The following is a 19710-nucleotide window of genomic DNA, read 5'->3' on the forward strand; positions in this document are numbered from 1 at the left end:
TTGACCAGATGACAGATCAGCGTCTGGTTTGTTTTAAATGTTTATTAATATATTTCTTAAAAATGTGAGTTGAGTTATTTTAGAATAGTAAACAATAAATTTTGCCCTAGTTCTATCAATACTACTTACACAGAACAGGAAAAGATGACCAGATTTGCCTTCTGTTCCTTGTTTAGTGGATGTCATCAGATGTCGATTGTGAATAAATTATCAACAGATGTGGATTTGAAAATACAGATTAAACTTATAATTAATTAACAAAGAACTGTATTTTAAATATAATACACACATTTGAGGGGTAATGCTGTAGATTTTCACATAATCTGTATTAATCTAATTATTTTTTCTTTTGATTGCTTTTTGTCTGTTGTATGCTAGCACTAAACATACAAAACATTTTTCTCAAATTCAGATTTATCAAGGTGGATTAAACACATAATAGAATACCTTGAGAGAAATAGAGAATTTGTAGAGTAATTCTCTATTCATTTTAAAATATGCATTTCAGACATAACAGGTCCTTCTTCACTGTTAATATATAGATCCTTTTTTAGGTGTATGTATAAATACTAGTAATCTTGTAATAAAAATCTCACATTATTTTTTCTCTTATAAATATAAATTTATAATTAATTTTAAAATTATTCAATATTAATGCATTTTGTGTAGTTTGTATTTTCATATTAAATAAATTTTAAATTCTTTTATCATTTGAATATTGAATCAAATGAACATTCTTCCATTTGATTATTTTATTTTTTATGCATTCACTGCAGTCCTAATATATTCAGTTTTTACTATATTTGATTTCAATAAAACTTTTCAACTTTATTTTATATTAATTTGATATAATTATCTACAATAATTTATAATGTATAACAATTATAAAGCAAAGAATCTTTTAAAATCCAGAAAGGTTTAAGAATGAATGTTTTGGCCCTCTTCAATAGCCATGGTTAGGTTCTAGACTAGCTAAAAATATTTATTCTTAATCACTTTTCCTGAATTTTAAAGTTTCTTTGCTTTATAGCCATCATATTTATCCAGTATGAAGATCCTCTTATTTAATTAAGGCACTCGTATAACAATTGAATCTAAGCAAAATTAAATTCTTGCTTTCCCTAGGACGACGAGACGGTTAAAACCGATCCTAAAGCACCAGTGACTGAGCAGCCAACCAAACAGGAAGACACAGCTATTCCTCTCCCTTCACCGACTAATAATCCCAATGCTACTGAGAAAACATCGTTGAGTAGCACTTACATAAATAAACAAAATAAATAAATAAATAAATAAACTAAAATAAAAATGTCACTACACGTTCTACATATTATGTAAAAAATTTGTTACTTAATTTTTGATGTGTCTAACATTATAATATTAAGGTAATCAAATGAAAGTGACCAATGTCATTTATTTTCAAACTGTTATCTGTAAGTTGAAAGTAATGACCACAAACATTGAGGCATTTGTCCCATTAAGTAACAAGTTTGGTAATTCCATGTTCATAGAAGTCCTTTGTTTTCAGCTTCAGGAAGTCTGTGACCACCTTCTGCAAATCTACATTTGAGAGAAACTTATTAAATTTAATTATTAATAGTAGTGAAAAAATAGCCCAATGCATTATTACAATAATAATGCTTAGATTAATAATTGTTTTGATTTGTTACATATATTTAACATTACATAAAAATGTTTTTGTGATTTTCATATTTTCTTGATTGGAATTAACTTTTAAATATTTTTATAGTAATAAATTAACTTTATTTAAACTTCTTTAGCTAGCTTTAAAATATCATCCAGACAAAAATCCAAATAATCCTGAAGCAGCAGAAAAGGTTAGCTATATTTTATCATTTTATTTTATTTTTTAATTACTATTTTTTAATTATAAAAAATTTCTACAGTTTAAGGTTGTCAATAATGCAAATTCTATTCTGAGTGATGAAACTAAAAGAAGTATTTATGATAATTACGGTTCATTAGGATTGTACATAGCAGAACAATTTGGTGAAGAGAATGTCAATACTTACTTTGTTCTTACAAGTACCTGGTGTAAGGTTAGTAAATTTATAAGTAGTTATACAAGAAATTTGGTTGATATTTCCCATGTATTAAAAAAATATTTTGTAAATATTATTTTTCAGGCACTGGTAATTTGTTGTGGAATTTTAACTGGTTGTTATCTGTGTTGCTGCTGTTGCTGCTGTTGTAACTGCTGTTGTGGAAAATGTAAACCACCGCATCCTGAAGATATATCCGATTATTCTAATTTGCAGGTATTTATGAACATTTAACAAATTAAAGATATATGTGTATATTTAATTTTAGTAAAATAACATTAGTTTTTTCTGTGATAGTCCATTGTTTTTTCCATCTATCTTATTCTAAAATTTACTTGTTAATGATTGACTAATCTTCATGAAAGTTTTCTTTGAATTTATTTTAATTAACTGTTTTGAGAAGTTATAAATTTAATTTCTCAATAAAATTGATAGTTGATTATGTATAGTATTAACACTAAATGAAATGAGCAGTTATTTATTGTGAGATCATCACAATGCTGGGCTGAAATTTTTAATCATATATATATGATTAAAAATTTCAGCCCAGCATTGTGATGATCTCACAATAAATAACTGCTCATTTCATTTAGTGTTAATACTATACATAATCAACTATCAATTTTATTGAGAAATTAAATTTATAACTTCTCAAAACAGTTAATTAAAATAAATTCAAAGAAAACTTTCATGAAGATTAGTCAATCATTAACAAGTAAATTTTAGAATAAGATAGATGGAAAAAACAATGGACTATCACAGAAAAAACTAATGTTATTTTACTAAAATTAAATATACACATATATCTTTAATTTGTTAAATGTTCATAAATACCTGCAAATTAGAATAATCGGATATATCTTCAGGATGCGGTGGTTTACATTTTCCACAACAGCAGTTACAACAGCAGCAACAGCAGCAACACAGATAACAACCAGTTAAAATTCCACAACAAATTACCAGTGCCTGAAAAATAATATTTACAAAATATTTTTTTAATACATGGGAAATATCAACCAAATTTCTTGTATAACTACTTATAAATTTACTAACCTTACACCAGGTACTTGTAAGAACAAAGTAAGTATTGACATTCTCTTCACCAAATTGTTCTGCTATGTACAATCCTAATGAACCGTAATTATCATAAATACTTCTTTTAGTTTCATCACTCAGAATAGAATTTGCATTATTGACAACCTTAAACTGTAGAAATTTTTTATAATTAAAAAATAGTAATTAAAAAATAAAATAAAATGATAAAATATAGCTAACCTTTTCTGCTGCTTCAGGATTATTTGGATTTTTGTCTGGATGATATTTTAAAGCTAGCTAAAGAAGTTTAAATAAAGTTAATTTATTACTATAAAAATATTTAAAAGTTAATTCCAATCAAGAAAATATGAAAATCACAAAAACATTTTTATGTAATGTTAAATATATGTAACAAATCAAAACAATTATTAATCTAAGCATTATTATTGTAATAATGCATTGGGCTATTTTTTCACTACTATTAATAATTAAATTTAATAAGTTTCTCTCAAATGTAGATTTGCAGAAGGTGGTCACAGACTTCCTGAAGCTGAAAACAAAGGACTTCTATGAACATGGAATTACCAAACTTGTTACTTAATGGGACAAATGCCTCAATGTTTGTGGTCATTACTTTCAACTTACAGATAACAGTTTGAAAATAAATGACATTGGTCACTTTCATTTGATTACCTTAATATTATAATGTTAGACACATCAAAAATTAAGTAACAAATTTTTTACATAATATGTAGAACGTGTAGTGACATTTTTATTTTAGTTTATTTATTTATTTATTTATTTTGTTTATTTATGTAATATACAAAAAGTTGTTAACTTATTTCAAAAATTCAAATCAAAATAAAATTCGAACGAATAGTTCCATTTTGAAATGATAAAGCGAAACCTGAGAATGGCCTATCCAAATAGGCTGAAAATGTTTGAATAAAGAGAAAAAACTCAGCAAGTAGAATTCAGGTGTGTTCATATATTCAGGGTTCCTACTCAAATTTTTGTTTTGAATTCCCTGACTTTCCCTGACCAACTTTGTCCAAATTCCCTGACCCTCACATTTTTTAGTGTGGAATATCGACATAATAAAACAGAATTTACGGTTAACATTGAGTACATTTAGCCCTCTTTTTGCACAGTTGATATGCTTCAAAGACTGCCACATTAAAAAAATACAGTACATACATCCTGTAGAAAAATGTTTGATAGAATCCACAACTTCAATGTAATGAAAAAATAAGCAATTTACAATCAAAACACAAGCTTTTTATTTTATCATCATTTATCATTATTATTTGTATGTAAATCTAGTAAATACAAGGTAACATAAAATCAACAAAAATTATTCTTTGANTTGAAGTTGTGGATTCTATCAAACATTTTTCTACAGGATGTATGTACTGTATTTTTTTAATGTGGCAGTCTTTGAAGCATATCAACTGTGCAAAAAGAGGGCTAAATGTACTCAATGTTAACCGTAAATTCTGTTTTATTATGTCGATATTCCACACTAAAAAATGTGAGGGTCAGGGAATTTGGACAAAGTTGGTCAGGGAAAGTCAGGGAATTCAAAACAAAAATTTGAGTAGGAACCCTGAATATATGAACACACCTGAATTCTACTTGCTGAGTTTTTTCTCTTTATTCAAACATTTTCAGCCTATTTGGATAGGCCATTCTCAGGTTTCGCTTTATCATTTCAAAATGGAACTATTCGTTCGAATTTTATTTTGATTTGAATTTTTGAAATAAGTTAACAACTTTTTGTATATTACATAAATAAACAAAATAAATAAATAAATAAATAAACTAAAATAAAAATGTCACTACACGTTCTACATATTATGTAAAAAATTTGTTACTTAATTTTTGATGTGTCTAACATTATAATATTAAGGTAATCAAATGAAAGTGACCAATGTCATTTATTTTCAAACTGTTATCTGTAAGTTGAAAGTAATGACCACAAACATTGAGGCATTTGTCCCATTAAGTAACAAGTTTGGTAATTCCATGTTCATAGAAGTCCTTTGTTTTCAGCTTCAGGAAGTCTGTGACCACCTTCTGCAAATCTACATTTGAGAGAAACTTATTAAATTTAATTATTAATAGTAGTGAAAAAATAGCCCAATGCATTATTACAATAATAATGCTTAGATTAATAATTGTTTTGATTTGTTACATATATTTAACATTACATAAAAATGTTTTTGTGATTTTCATATTTTCTTGATTGGAATTAACTTTTAAATATTTTTATAGTAATAAATTAACTTTATTTAAACTTCTTTAGCTAGCTTTAAAATATCATCCAGACAAAAATCCAAATAATCCTGAAGCAGCAGAAAAGGTTAGCTATATTTTATCATTTTATTTTATTTTTTAATTACTATTTTTTAATTATAAAAAATTTCTACAGTTTAAGGTTGTCAATAATGCAAATTCTATTCTGAGTGATGAAACTAAAAGAAGTATTTATGATAATTACGGTTCATTAGGATTGTACATAGCAGAACAATTTGGTGAAGAGAATGTCAATACTTACTTTGTTCTTACAAGTACCTGGTGTAAGGTTAGTAAATTTATAAGTAGTTATACAAGAAATTTGGTTGATATTTCCCATGTATTAAAAAAATATTTTGTAAATATTATTTTTCAGGCACTGGTAATTTGTTGTGGAATTTTAACTGGTTGTTATCTGTGTTGCTGCTGTTGCTGCTGTTGTAACTGCTGTTGTGGAAAATGTAAACCACCGCATCCTGAAGATATATCCGATTATTCTAATTTGCAGGTATTTATGAACATTTAACAAATTAAAGATATATGTGTATATTTAATTTTAGTAAAATAACATTAGTTTTTTCTGTGATAGTCCATTGTTTTTTCCATCTATCTTATTCTAAAATTTACTTGTTAATGATTGACTAATCTTCATGAAAGTTTTCTTTGAATTTATTTTAATTAACTGTTTTGAGAAGTTATAAATTTAATTTCTCAATAAAATTGATAGTTGATTATGTATAGTATTAACACTAAATGAAATGAGCAGTTATTTATTGTGAGATCATCACAATGCTGGGCTGAAATTTTTAATCATATATATATGATTAAAAATTTCAGCCCAGCATTGATATATATATATATCATTTTAAATTAAATAAATTAAAAATATCTTTTTAAATAATAGCACATACAGTAATTTGCCAATTGATTTATACCAGTTAATACAAAACTATTGCAATTGAATGTTTTTGACCAGATGACAGATCAGCGTCTGGTTTGTTTTAAATGTTTATTAATATATTTCTTAAAAATGTGAGTTGAGTTATTTTAGAATAGTAAACAATAAATTTTGCCCTAGTTCTATCAATACTACTTACACAGAACAGGAAAAGATGACCAGATTTGCCTTCTGTTCCTTGTTTAGTGGATGTCATCAGATGTCGATTGTGAATAAATTATCAACAGATGTGGATTTGAAAATACAGATTAAACTTATAATTAATTAACAAAGAACTGTATTTTAAATATAATACACACATTTGAGGGGTAATGCTGTAGATTTTCACATAATCTGTATTAATCTAATTATTTTTTCTTTTGATTGCTTTTTGTCTGTTGTATGCTAGCACTAAACATACAAAACATTTTTCCCAAATTCAGATTTATCAAGGTGGATTAAACACATAATAGAATACCTTGAGAGAAATAGAGAATTTGTAGAGTAATTCTCTATTCATTTTAAAATATGCATTTCAGACATAACAGGTCCTTCTTCACTGTTAATATATAGATCCTTTTTTAGGTGTATGTATAAATACTAGTAATCTTGTAATAAAAATCTCACATTATTTTTTCTCTTATAAATATAAATTTATAATTAATTTTAAAATTATTCAATATTAATGCATTTTGTGTAGTTTGTATTTTCATATTAAATAAATTTTAAATTCTTTTATCATTTGAATATTGAATCAAATGAACATTCTTCCATTTGATTATTTTATTTTTTATGCATTCACTGCAGTCCTAATATATTCAGTTTTTACTATATTTGATTTCAATAAAACTTTTCAACTTTATTTTATATTAATTTGATATAATTATCTACAATAATTTATAATGTATAACAATTATAAAGCAAAGAATCTTTTAAAATCCAGAAAGGTTTAAGAATGAATGTTTTGGCCCTCTTCAATAGCCATGGTTAGGTTCTAGACTAGCTAAAAATATTTATTCTTAATCACTTTTCCTGAATTTTAAAGTTTCTTTGCTTTATAGCCATCATATTTATCCAGTATGAAGATCCTCTTATTTAATTAAGGCACTCGTATAACAATTGAATCTAAGCAAAATTAAATTCTTGCTTTCCCTAGGACGACGAGACGGTTAAAATCGATCCTAAAGCACCAGTGACTGAGCAGCCAACCAAACAGGAAGACACAGCTATTCCTCTCCCTTCACCGACTAATAATCCCAATGCTACTGAGAAAACATCGTTGAGTAGCACGCCTCAGGCGACATACTCGACAGAAAAGAACTCACCTAGTCAATGATGTCGATTGCCACTCCNATAACATAGATCCTTGTACTATTATCATGAAATAATAATCAAACAATTCTTAATTCATTGTTTTTAAAAATTTTAATAACTAAAATGTCTTAGGATTTTAGGCTTTATTAGAGGTATTAATTTACATCTGTTATGGAAATAATTGGTGTTTTAGTTTGGTAATTCCAATGAGAAAAATGTGCCTGGTCTTTAAATAATTATAAAATATATCCATAAGTCTAAATGAATGCAATTATTCAAACTTAAGTTAGGTTCTAGACTAGCTAAAAATATTTATTCTTAATCACTTTTCCTGAATTTTAAAGTTTCTTTGCTTTATAGCCATCATATTTATCCAGTATGAAGATCCTCTTATTTAATTAAGGCACTCGTATAACAATTGAATCTAAGCAAAATTAAATTCTTGCTTTCCCTAGGACGACGAGACGGTTAAAACCGATCCTAAAGCACCAGTGACTGAGCAGCCAACCAAACAGGAAGACACAGCTATTCCTCTCCCTTCACCGACTAATAATCCCAATGCTACTGAGAAAACATCGTTGAGTAGCACGCCTCAGGCGACATACTCGACAGAAAAGAACTCACCTAGTCAATGATGTCGATTGCCACTCCTGGAATAGTCAAAAAAAATAAAATACCCTAAGCTGTTGGAAAATAGGTTAATTACATAGCACATAATGAAACAACAATTTGGATAAATTTTTTTAAGAACTGATGAGCATTTTAGATAAATGTCACAAGTTCTTGTATAAATTTTTGTGAATGTGAATTCTGTGATATATGTACATATATTTTTTATCAGTTGTATCAGTGCTTGTATTTCAAACTAACTGTTCTGTTATATTTAATTTCAGTTAATTATTGTTTCCATTTAAAAGCTTTAATTTAGAATATCGATATGTTGCAGAAATATTTTTATATAATTTACCTCTTCCCTGATTATTTTATGGATTTTAAAGATATTTATTCCCAGAAACATTCCCATTTTGAAAGTATGCTGTTCTATAGAAGTTTTCTAGTTGATAATACCAGAAAAAATAGAGAAAATGCAATGCCTTATCTGTGTATTGTAAACTACTGTTTGTCATTTTGATTTTTAAATGTGTTAATTTTTTAAAATAATTGTATAACTTTACTAATTCTTTAACAAAATATTAACACAATAAATAAAATTTTGTATTTATTATAATTCGAGTATAAAATTTTAGGTTCTAAAAAAATTTTAGTTGCTTATAGTAAATAAGAATGTCATTAATATAGGGATCCTAAATATTAACTTGCAGCTACAATAATCAAAATTTTTATTTGTAGCCTTATCTAGAGTGATAATTTGTTATAAACTAGATTTAATGGTATTTGATTTATAAAAATAACTTTTTGTTTAATATAAATATATATTTTTTTATTTCTTGGGGGATATGATTAGAATTTTGAAACAGATTTGGAGAATTCATAAATGAATGCAAAGAAAATGTTTGAAGATGTTAGGAAGGTATGTTAAAATAATTATTTATTGATGCTGAATTGCAAATTTTACATAATTAATTTTTTTTCTACATTCCATAGAGTTGCAAATTGATTTTCCCCATTTTCCTTTTTGTAACTCTTTATATTAACATTGATATGGTACCATAGAAGCAGCATAGACAGTTTGATCAATATAAGTTTGTATGGGACCATATTATAAGCAATACTCTCAAATTAATTTATGTAGTTAATGATTATTAGCTGTGTTACAACTTTAATAGAATCCTGTTTACATATACATAATTCATACTGATAAATTTGAGTACCATAATAAACATATTATTTTCTACATGATTTGAATTAATTTTAACAATAGAGAGTTACAAATATACATAAACAGTATTCATTTATTTAAAATTAATCTCTCTGAGAATCTCATTTCTAATTCTTTTAATGCTTTCTTTTTGACACTGATTATATACTATTAATTTTAATCATTTATAAGAAACTTTACCATTTACATTTACAAACTTTATCATAATATAAATCAAGTGCTTTTTGATAAATAAATAAATGTAATGCTGTTTAATATCAGAAATAGTAAAATAATCTTTTGCAAAGCAAACTATTTTTCTGAAGATAACTTTACAAATCAATTTTTCATATGCAGCATTATTTAAAATAGTGCAGTGTTCATTCATTCGAAAGAAGTGCCATTTAAACTTAATAATTGTAGTTACATTAACTAAAATACTTGTAGTAATGCTATATATCTGAATAAAACAGTGATATATTGAAATAAGTGCAACTGTTGACCCTAAACATAATAGACAAATAGGGGAACTGATGCTCCAATAATTCTGCCTGTTGCTGTCAACTCAAAAATGAATTTTATAACGAATGCTGACAGAGTGATGTTGCTTAAACCTTTATTTATTGACCATTTATTCATTAATTCTTTTAGAGAGGTTTCGCCTGGTTGTGTTGATGAACTTTAAGTAAGATATTCTTGTTTTTTGAAAAATTTGGCACTATATATCTAACTTTATCAATAGTATCTGCAGTTTTAGTTATAACCAGTGCTGCTGTCTGCTTCTGGTGGAACTACCTGACAACACCTTTGTTTTATCCTAGATTACCCTAAATTGAGAGAACTCTCCAAGCTTGAGCTCATGCTCAGATAAAAACATAAGACAAATGATTCTATAACATAGATCCTTGTACTATTATCATGAAATAATAATCAAACAATTCTTAATTCATTGTTTTTAAAAATTTTAATAACTAAAATGTCTTAGGATTTTAGGCTTTATTAGAGGTATTAATTTACATCTGTTATGGAAATAATTGGTGTTTTAGTTTGGTAATCCCAATGAGAAAAATGTGCCTGGTCTTTAAATAATTATAAAATATATCCATAAGTCTAAATGAATGCAATTATTCAAACTTAATTAACTCACTTTCAACATATGTTGTGTATCTTAGCTGAAGATAGAAAATTAAATAAGCCATTCAGTTGATTTCAAACATACTTTAACATGTAAATGATCAGTTTTTAAAATTAGTTAATTTATGTATGTTACTGTGAAAGACCGAAATTAGAGAATGTAGATATTTTTCGGTGAATGTCAACACATACAGAATACATTGGTAAAAGACCGAATATTTGGTTATAATTATTATACATTCAAACAATTGTATGTAAACAAGCACAAATAAGCTTTGATGCAGGTTGAAACAACACCTGAGAAGCCGATGTCGGCAGAGGCGACAATCTGTCGCCAAATCCTTTGTGGGTACCTGGAGATAAGGTTGTACCTCTCTTTCCGACAACGGTTTTGTGGAAACTGCCCACTTTGTCACTGGATGGCATTTTTGTTGTTTTGATCCCGTGAGGTGGCGATTGGTTTGTCAGTCGAGTGGTGGAGGATGAGAGGGGTCGTCGGTAAGGCGTTGGCAATATTCAAATAAAAAACACCATTAACAGATCAATTTGTAATTTGTAAAGAAAGTGGAGGGTAAGGATATACACACAATCATTACAAAAAGAAGTGTTTCACGAATAAATGCAGTTGTAAAAGCAAGGGACTCTTGTGCAATTCAAAGTGCCATAACAGTTTAAATTGTTGCAATAAATAAGATTGTATAACATTAATCACATAATTTGTAAGTTTATTATTGTATTATTTTCTTTAATGGTTTAGAATGTACTGTTCATTTTAGGTTCAACAGTTTATTTACATGTGCTGTTACTAAAGCTTTCTCCTATTTTGACATATTAAAAACTTGCATTTTTGTCTTGATGTAATAAAAATATTTTTATTCAACATTCACCATCAGTGCATGCTGAATGTCGACATTTGCTGGTGTAAATGAGAAATAATGATATTTAGCAAATATTTCATGCATACATGAAATGACTGTGTGAATGCTGACATTTGCCAGATATTGGTCATTCACAGTTACATATATATTTGTGTTTTAACTTTTGTTTTGAAGGGTAAAATGAAACCACCAATCATTTTTATTGCTTTAGCTTCTGTTGTCCTATCCTAAAACCCTCCATTTACATGGGAAAACAGAACGGTTTTAGGCTAAACCGTTTTTCCAGTGAAACTTTTGGCGCAAATTTTGCCCAGTGATTTGATGCAGTTACGCATCAAATCACTGGGCAGTTTGCTCTAGATTTACCCTAAATATAAGTCTATCCTGAACATTACCCTTAGAGGTTGAAATTACCCTAGAAACAGCAGCACTGGTTGTGACATTGTAACATCAATAAAATTTTAAGTATATTGTGCCAAAATGAACTTTATCTAAGATATGATAAAGGGAACAAGTCTTAAGTTGTGGTAAATATGAGGGAAATAAGTATCATACTTTCAAGTAGAGACAAACAATAACTGCCAATGGGTATTCTACACATTAAAAGTTGCAATCTGATATTTTTAAATACTAATTCTGCAGATGTTCCAACATACGCCTTGGAACAAATAAATTTGTTTCCAAAATCCATTAAATTTTAGTTTGTAAAATCAAGGTCAACAATGTGTAATATATGAAAATAGTAACAGTTTAAAGAATGAATCTTTGTTTTAACACACCATAATTTAGCATTACTGTAATAGGTGTTAAATATATTCTAAAGTTCACACAATCAAAAACTTAGAACATCTTTAGGATTATAAGTAGTTATTTACCAATATAAACTACATTTTTTCCTAATTTACTTTATTGTGTAACACCACCTAGAAAAAATGTTAGAATTAATTAATTATAGGTGTAATTATTATATTTAATCAGTTTATGCTCTGACTTTTTCATTGACAAGAGAATCCAAATTAGTTTTCATTAATTTCCCGCCTTTAACATTCCATATGACTTAACAATCTTATTAGTCTTATTATTAATGATATTTAGAGAAGTGTCACAATGTATTTGTTTACAATCCAACTCGTGCACACAATGCCATCATATGTATTTTTATCTTGTATTTGGAACATTTGAGGTTCTATCTTCATATTTTTAAACGAGTAATCAGGATTCTATTATTGTAAAAAAATCATTTAGCATATCATAATTAAGAATGCAATTTATTGTAAATATTTAAACTTGAGATGGTTCTGCACATTTAGTATTCACCAACTGCCAAATAATTGTCTGTTAGTCCCTTTGATTCGGCAGTGTACCGATCAGGAGCAGGAAACAGCAAATACCAAGTATTGGTCACAAGTAAATTGTCCGCACTATTTGGTATCAGCCAAGCATTTGGCATTTGGTAAATACCAAACCTGTGGAGTTGCCTTTACACTAGTTTGAACAAAGAATTAGTATAACAGTTTTATAAAGTTTTTTATCCTGTTGCACCTTATATATATATAAAAATCTAAACTCTATGTACCATTTGTAAATTCAAATTGTACATCACATAAGTGTGTGCTTAATTATAAAACAAGTATTTTAATTTGTTTCTTTAATTTGGTTTGTTCTCTGTTATATACAGCAAAAAAAAATCTTAAATGCAGTTAATCCAGAAAATAAATTTATTGTGCAGTCAGCAGTACATTTATATATTAAACTGTTTGCAAAATATGGCAAAACTATTTGTATTTTGTTTGCTGTGTATTACTTTGTAATATTTGTTAGAAAAGTAATTTAAAATCTGGTATTTTTTTATGTAAAGAAGTTTTTTAAAAGAGAAAATTTCTACTTTTTCATAGAATTAAAATTATTGTAATTGAGGTTGGTTGAAGCTTGTTCCACGACCCGTTAGTCGAGAATGATAAGTGCCTGATTTCGATACAAGATTATTAATCAGCATGACATTTATTCCACTTTTGTATGAGATAAAAATGAAATTTTCTGGAATAAATTCTTTTTAGTATGTTGTTTAGATCTCTTGAAATATTTTATCATATCTTTAATTTTTTTCATAGTTGGCGTGGATCCAGAATATTAACGATTTTTACTTTATTGTAAAAAGTTTGAAACTGCATGATATTTGAATAAATATTAAAAATAATTTTTTAAATTTCTTAACTCTAGTGAATTTATATATAATAATTTGATTGCAGTAGAAATTTAATATTTTTTTTTTAATGATATAAATACTTTCTTATATGTTTTAATATAAATTTAAAGTCTGTTTTTAAAGAAAATAAAAATTGTTATCATTGAATTACAAAACAGTCTGAAAATGTTATAAAACTTGGCACCAAAATATAATACAGTCGACCCCCCTATAATTACGATTCCTATAAAACTACGAAAAAATATACGTATTTTGGAAATGTTGAGNCAGATTTGCATAACGTTACGGCTGGTGATGGCTAATTGGTCGGCCGGAAATCACGCCACATGACATTTGCATAGTGCTACGGTTCAGTAAGCACTAATTGGTCATCGAGTCCGATGTTGACGCTATAAACAGGCGACAGTTCGACACACCGGATATAGGTCACTCTCGTCTAAGTTCGACTTGGGAATGTTTTTGTTCAATAATAAATGTGAATTCTTCTTCCTGGAAAAAATAAGACCTAGCGCATTTTTCGGAGCAAAAATTAATATAAGACACTGTCTTATTTTCGGGGAAACACGGTATGACACAGTATGAAATATGCAAATATTGCACTTGTGTTAATGTAATATTTTACATTTAAAATTTACAAGAATGATCAGATTATCTATTTATTCTATATTTGATTATTTTAATATAGATTTCAATTAACTACATATGTGTTTTCAAAAATCCAAAAATGTCCAGATTAGCAAAAATTTTCTGCACTAAATATTTCATTAATCAGCTCACGTCGTCAGTGTATAACACCTTGACATTGTGGACTGATTATCATCATCCTGATCTGGGCTGTGCGGTAGATTTTCTTAGTATGATACAAGTCTTCGAAATGCCGCTTATTCCGCCCCCATACGATGTCGCCTGATGTGGCCGCATCTCTGCACGGTCCTGATCCTGATAGCTTCAATAGATGGCATGAGAGTAAGGTGTAAATGTGCTGTCCTGATCCACTCGTAGTTTACGGGGTGGTTCGTCCTGATTCGTAGGGCCCTCCAGTGTTTNGGAGAATTCATAAATGAATGCAAAGAAAATGTTTGAAGATGTTAGGAAGGTATGTTAAAATAATTATTTATTGATGCTGAATTGCAAATTTTACATAATTAATTTTTTTTCTACATTCCATAGAGTTGCAAATTGATTTTCCCCATTTTCCTTTTTGTAACTCTTTATATTAACATTGATATGGTACCATAGAAGCAGCATAGACAGTTTGATCAATATAAGTTTGTATGGGACCATATTATAAGCAATACTCTCAAATTAATTTATGTAGTTAATGATTATTAGCTGTGTTACAACTTTAATAGAATCCTGTTTACATATACATAATTCATACTGATAAATTTGAGTACCATAATAAACATATTATTTTCTACATGATTTGAATTAATTTTAACAATAGAGAGTTACAAATATACATAAACAGTATTCATTTATTTAAAATTAATCTCTCTGAGAATCTCATTTCTAATTCTTTTAATGCTTTCTTTTTGACACTGATTATATACTATTAATTTTAATCATTTATAAGAAACTTTACCATTTACATTTACAAACTTTATCATAATATAAATCAAGTGCTTTTTGATAAATAAATAAATGTAATGCTGTTTAATATCAGAAATAGTAAAATAATCTTTTGCAAAGCAAACTATTTTTCTGAAGATAACTTTACAAATCAATTTTTCATATGCAGCATTATTTAAAATAGTGCAGTGTTCATTCATTCGAAAGAAGTGCCATTTAAACTTAATAATTGTAGTTACATTAACTAAAATACTTGTAGTAATGCTATATATCTGAATAAAACAGTGATATATTGAAATAAGTGCAACTGTTGACCCTAAACATAATAGACAAATAGGGGAACTGATGCTCCAATAATTCTGCCTGTTGCTGTCAACTCAAAAATGAATTTTATAACGAATGCTGACAGAGTGATGTTGCTTAAACCTTTATTTATTGACCATTTATTCATTAATTCTTTTAGAGAGGTTTCGCCTGGTTGTGTTGATGAACTTTAAGTAAGATATTCTTGTTTTTTGAAAAATTTGGCACTATATATCTAACTTTATCAATAGTATCTGCAGTTTTAGTTATAACCAGTGCTGCTGTCTGCTTCTGGTGGAACTACCTGACAACACCTTTGTTTTATCCTAGATTACCCTAAATTGAGAGAACTCTCCAAGCTTGAGCTCATGCTCAGATAAAAACATAAGACAAATGATTCTATAACATAGATCCTTGTACTATTATCATGAAATAATAATCAAACAATTCTTAATTCATTGTTTTTAAAAATTTTAATAACTAAAATGTCTTAGGATTTTAGGCTTTATTAGAGGTATTAATTTACATCTGTTATGGAAATAATTGGTGTTTTAGTTTGGTAATCCCAATGAGAAAAATGTGCCTGGTCTTTAAATAATTATAAAATATATCCATAAGTCTAAATGAATGCAATTATTCAAACTTAATTAACTCACTTTCAACATATGTTGTGTATCTTAGCTGAAGATAGAAAATTAAATAAGCCATTCAGTTGATTTCAAACATACTTTAACATGTAAATGATCAGTTTTTAAAATTAGTTAATTTATGTATGTTACTGTGAAAGACCGAAATTAGAGAATGTAGATATTTTTCGGTGAATGTCAACACATACAGAATACATTGGTAAAAGACCGAATATTTGGTTATAATTATTATACATTCAAACAATTGTATGTAAACAAGCACAAATAAGCTTTGATGCAGGTTGAAACAACACCTGAGAAGCCGATGTCGGCAGAGGCGACAATCTGTCGCCAAATCCTTTGTGGGTACCTGGAGATAAGGTTGTACCTCTCTTTCCGACAACGGTTTTGTGGAAACTGCCCACTTTGTCACTGGATGGCATTTTTGTTGTTTTGATCCCGTGAGGTGGCGATTGGTTTGTCAGTCGAGTGGTGGAGGATGAGAGGGGTCGTCGGTAAGGCGTTGGCAATATTCAAATAAAAAACACCATTAACAGATCAATTTGTAATTTGTAAAGAAAGTGGAGGGTAAGGATATACACACAATCATTACAAAAAGAAGTGTTTCACGAATAAATGCAGTTGTAAAAGCAAGGGACTCTTGTGCAATTCAAAGTGCCATAACAGTTTAAATTGTTGCAATAAATAAGATTGTATAACATTAATCACATAATTTGTAAGTTTATTATTGTATTATTTTCTTTAATGGTTTAGAATGTACTGTTCATTTTAGGTTCAACAGTTTATTTACATGTGCTGTTACTAAAGCTTTCTCCTATTTTGACATATTAAAAACTTGCATTTTTGTCTTGATGTAATAAAAATATTTTTATTCAACATTCACCATCAGTGCATGCTGAATGTCGACATTTGCTGGTGTAAATGAGAAATAATGATATTTAGCAAATATTTCATGCATACATGAAATGACTGTGTGAATGCTGACATTTGCCAGATATTGGTCATTCACAGTTACATATATATTTGTGTTTTAACTTTTGTTTTGAAGGGTAAAATGAAACCACCAATCATTTTTATTGCTTTAGCTTCTGTTGTCCTATCCTAAAACCCTCCATTTACACGGGAAAACAGAACGGTTTTAGGCTAAACCGTTTTTCCAGTGAAACTTTTGGCGCAAATTTTGCCCAGTGATTTGATGCAGTTACGCATCAAATCACTGGGCAGTTTGCTCTAGATTTACCCTAAATATAAGTCTATCCTGAACATTACCCTTAGAGGTTGAAATTACCCTAGAAACAGCAGCACTGGTTGTGACATTGTAACATCAATAAAATTTTAAGTATATTGTGCCAAAATGAACTTTATCTAAGATATGATAAAGGGAACAAGTCTTAAGTTGTGGTAAATATGAGGGAAATAAGTATCATACTTTCAAGTAGAGACAAACAATAACTGCCAATGGGTATTCTACACATTAAAAGTTGCAATCTGATATTTTTAAATACTAATTCTGCAGATGTTCCAACATACGCCTTGGAACAAATAAATTTGTTTCCAAAATCCATTAAATTTTAGTTTGTAAAATCAAGGTCAACAATGTGTAATATATGAAAATAGTAACAGTTTAAAGAATGAATCTTTGTTTTAACACACCATAATTTAGCATTACTGTAATAGGTGTTAAATATATTCTAAAGTTCACACAATCAAAAACTTAGAACATCTTTAGGATTATAAGTAGTTATTTACCAATATAAACTACATTTTTTCCTAATTTACTTTATTGTGTAACACCACCTAGAAAAAATGTTAGAATTAATTAATTATAGGTGTAATTATTATATTTAATCAGTTTATGCTCTGACTTTTTCATTGACAAGAGAATCCAAATTAGTTTTCATTAATTTCCCGCCTTTAACATTCCATATGACTTAACAATCTTATTAGTCTTATTATTAATGATATTTAGAGAAGTGTCACAATGTATTTGTTTACAATCCAACTCGTGCACACAATGCCATCATATGTATTTTTATCTTGTATTTGGAACATTTGAGGTTCTATCTTCATATTTTTAAACGAGTAATCAGGATTCTATTATTGTAAAAAAATCATTTAGCATATCATAATTAAGAATGCAATTTATTGTAAATATTTAAACTTGAGATGGTTCTGCACATTTAGTATTCACCAACTGCCAAATAATTGTCTGTTAGTCCCTTTGATTCGGCAGTGTACCGATCAGGAGCAGGAAACAGCAAATACCAAGTATTGGTCACAAGTAAATTGTCCGCACTATTTGGTATCAGCCAAGCATTTGGCATTTGGTAAATACCAAACCTGTGGAGTTGCCTTTACACTAGTTTGAACAAAGAATTAGTATAACAGTTTTATAAAGTTTTTTATCCTGTTGCACCTTATATATATATAAAAATCTAAACTCTATGTACCATTTGTAAATTCAAATTGTACATCACATAAGTGTGTGCTTAATTATAAAACAAGTATTTTAATTTGTTTCTTTAATTTGGTTTGTTCTCTGTTATATACAGCAAAAAAAAATCTTAAATGCAGTTAATCCAGAAAATAAATTTATTGTGCAGTCAGCAGTACATTTATATATTAAACTGTTTGCAAAATATGGCAAAACTATTTGTATTTTGTTTGCTGTGTATTACTTTGTAATATTTGTTAGAAAAGTAATTTAAAATCTGGTATTTTTTTATGTAAAGAAGTTTTTTAAAAGAGAAAATTTCTACTTTTTCATAGAATTAAAATTATTGTAATTGAGGTTGGTTGAAGCTTGTTCCACGACCCGTTAGTCGAGAATGATAAGTGCCTGATTTCGATACAAGATTATTAATCAGCATGACATTTATTCCACTTTTGTATGAGATAAAAATGAAATTTTCTGGAATAAATTCTTTTTAGTATGTTGTTTAGATCTCTTGAAATATTTTATCATATCTTTAATTTTTTTCATAGTTGGCGTGGATCCAGAATATTAACGATTTTTACTTTATTGTAAAAAGTTTGAAACTGCATGATATTTGAATAAATATTAAAAATAATTTTTTAAATTTCTTAACTCTAGTGAATTTATATATAATAATTTGATTGCAGTAGAAATTTAATATTTTTTTTTTAATGATATAAATACTTTCTTATATGTTTTAATATAAATTTAAAGTCTGTTTTTAAAGAAAATAAAAATTGTTATCATTGAATTACAAAACAGTCTGAAAATGTTATAAAACTTGGCACCAAAATATAATACAGTCGACCCCCCTATAATTACGATTCCTATAAAACTACGAAAAAATATACGTATTTTGGAAATGTTGAGTCGGATTAGTGTAGAATCGATTAATTTTATGGAAGAAAACCTTTCAATCAGCCGTAGTCCATAAACTTGACATGTGTCGGACTGTGATTGGAACGACTTGTAAGAAATCGGATTCCTAATAAATTGGAACGTATCTATATCTTATAGGGGGGTCGACTGTA

General features: G+C 27.9%; 1 protein-coding gene and 1 long non-coding RNA gene across 3 annotated transcripts in view; both read left to right on the forward strand.

Moving 5' to 3' along the window:
* The window catches only part of LOC111631906 (dnaJ homolog subfamily C member 5-like), a 48965-nt gene extending 35415 nt beyond the window's left edge, over positions 1–13550 (forward strand). The window contains exons 6-9 of one of the 2 annotated variants that reach the window (XR_002757775.1): positions 1126–1244; positions 7606–7667; positions 8281–9175; positions 13371–13550. Coding sequence is in view for 1 of the 2 variants with exons in the window: in XM_023376242.1 (XP_023232010.1) it covers positions 1126–1244; positions 7606–7666 (180 nt within the window). In the remaining variant the exon portion in view is untranslated. Of the gene's footprint in view, positions 1–1125; positions 1245–7605; positions 7668–8280; positions 10861–13370 lie in introns of those variants that run through there. The other variant, XM_023376242.1, reaches the window with a different exon arrangement.
* A 1172-nt stretch (positions 13551–14722) lies between these two features.
* On the forward strand, positions 14723–19152 carry LOC111631908. Its single transcript, XR_002757776.1, has 2 exons — positions 14723–14777; positions 18973–19152. It is a non-coding gene; the product is annotated as an uncharacterized LOC111631908 (long non-coding RNA).
* Positions 19153–19710: the final 558 nt, after the last annotated feature.

Source organism: Centruroides sculpturatus, unplaced genomic scaffold (genome assembly GCF_000671375.1).
Source record: "Centruroides sculpturatus isolate CEXI.00-Female unplaced genomic scaffold, Cexi_2.0 scaffold718, whole genome shotgun sequence".
NCBI lineage: Eukaryota > Metazoa > Arthropoda > Arachnida > Scorpiones > Buthidae > Centruroides > Centruroides sculpturatus.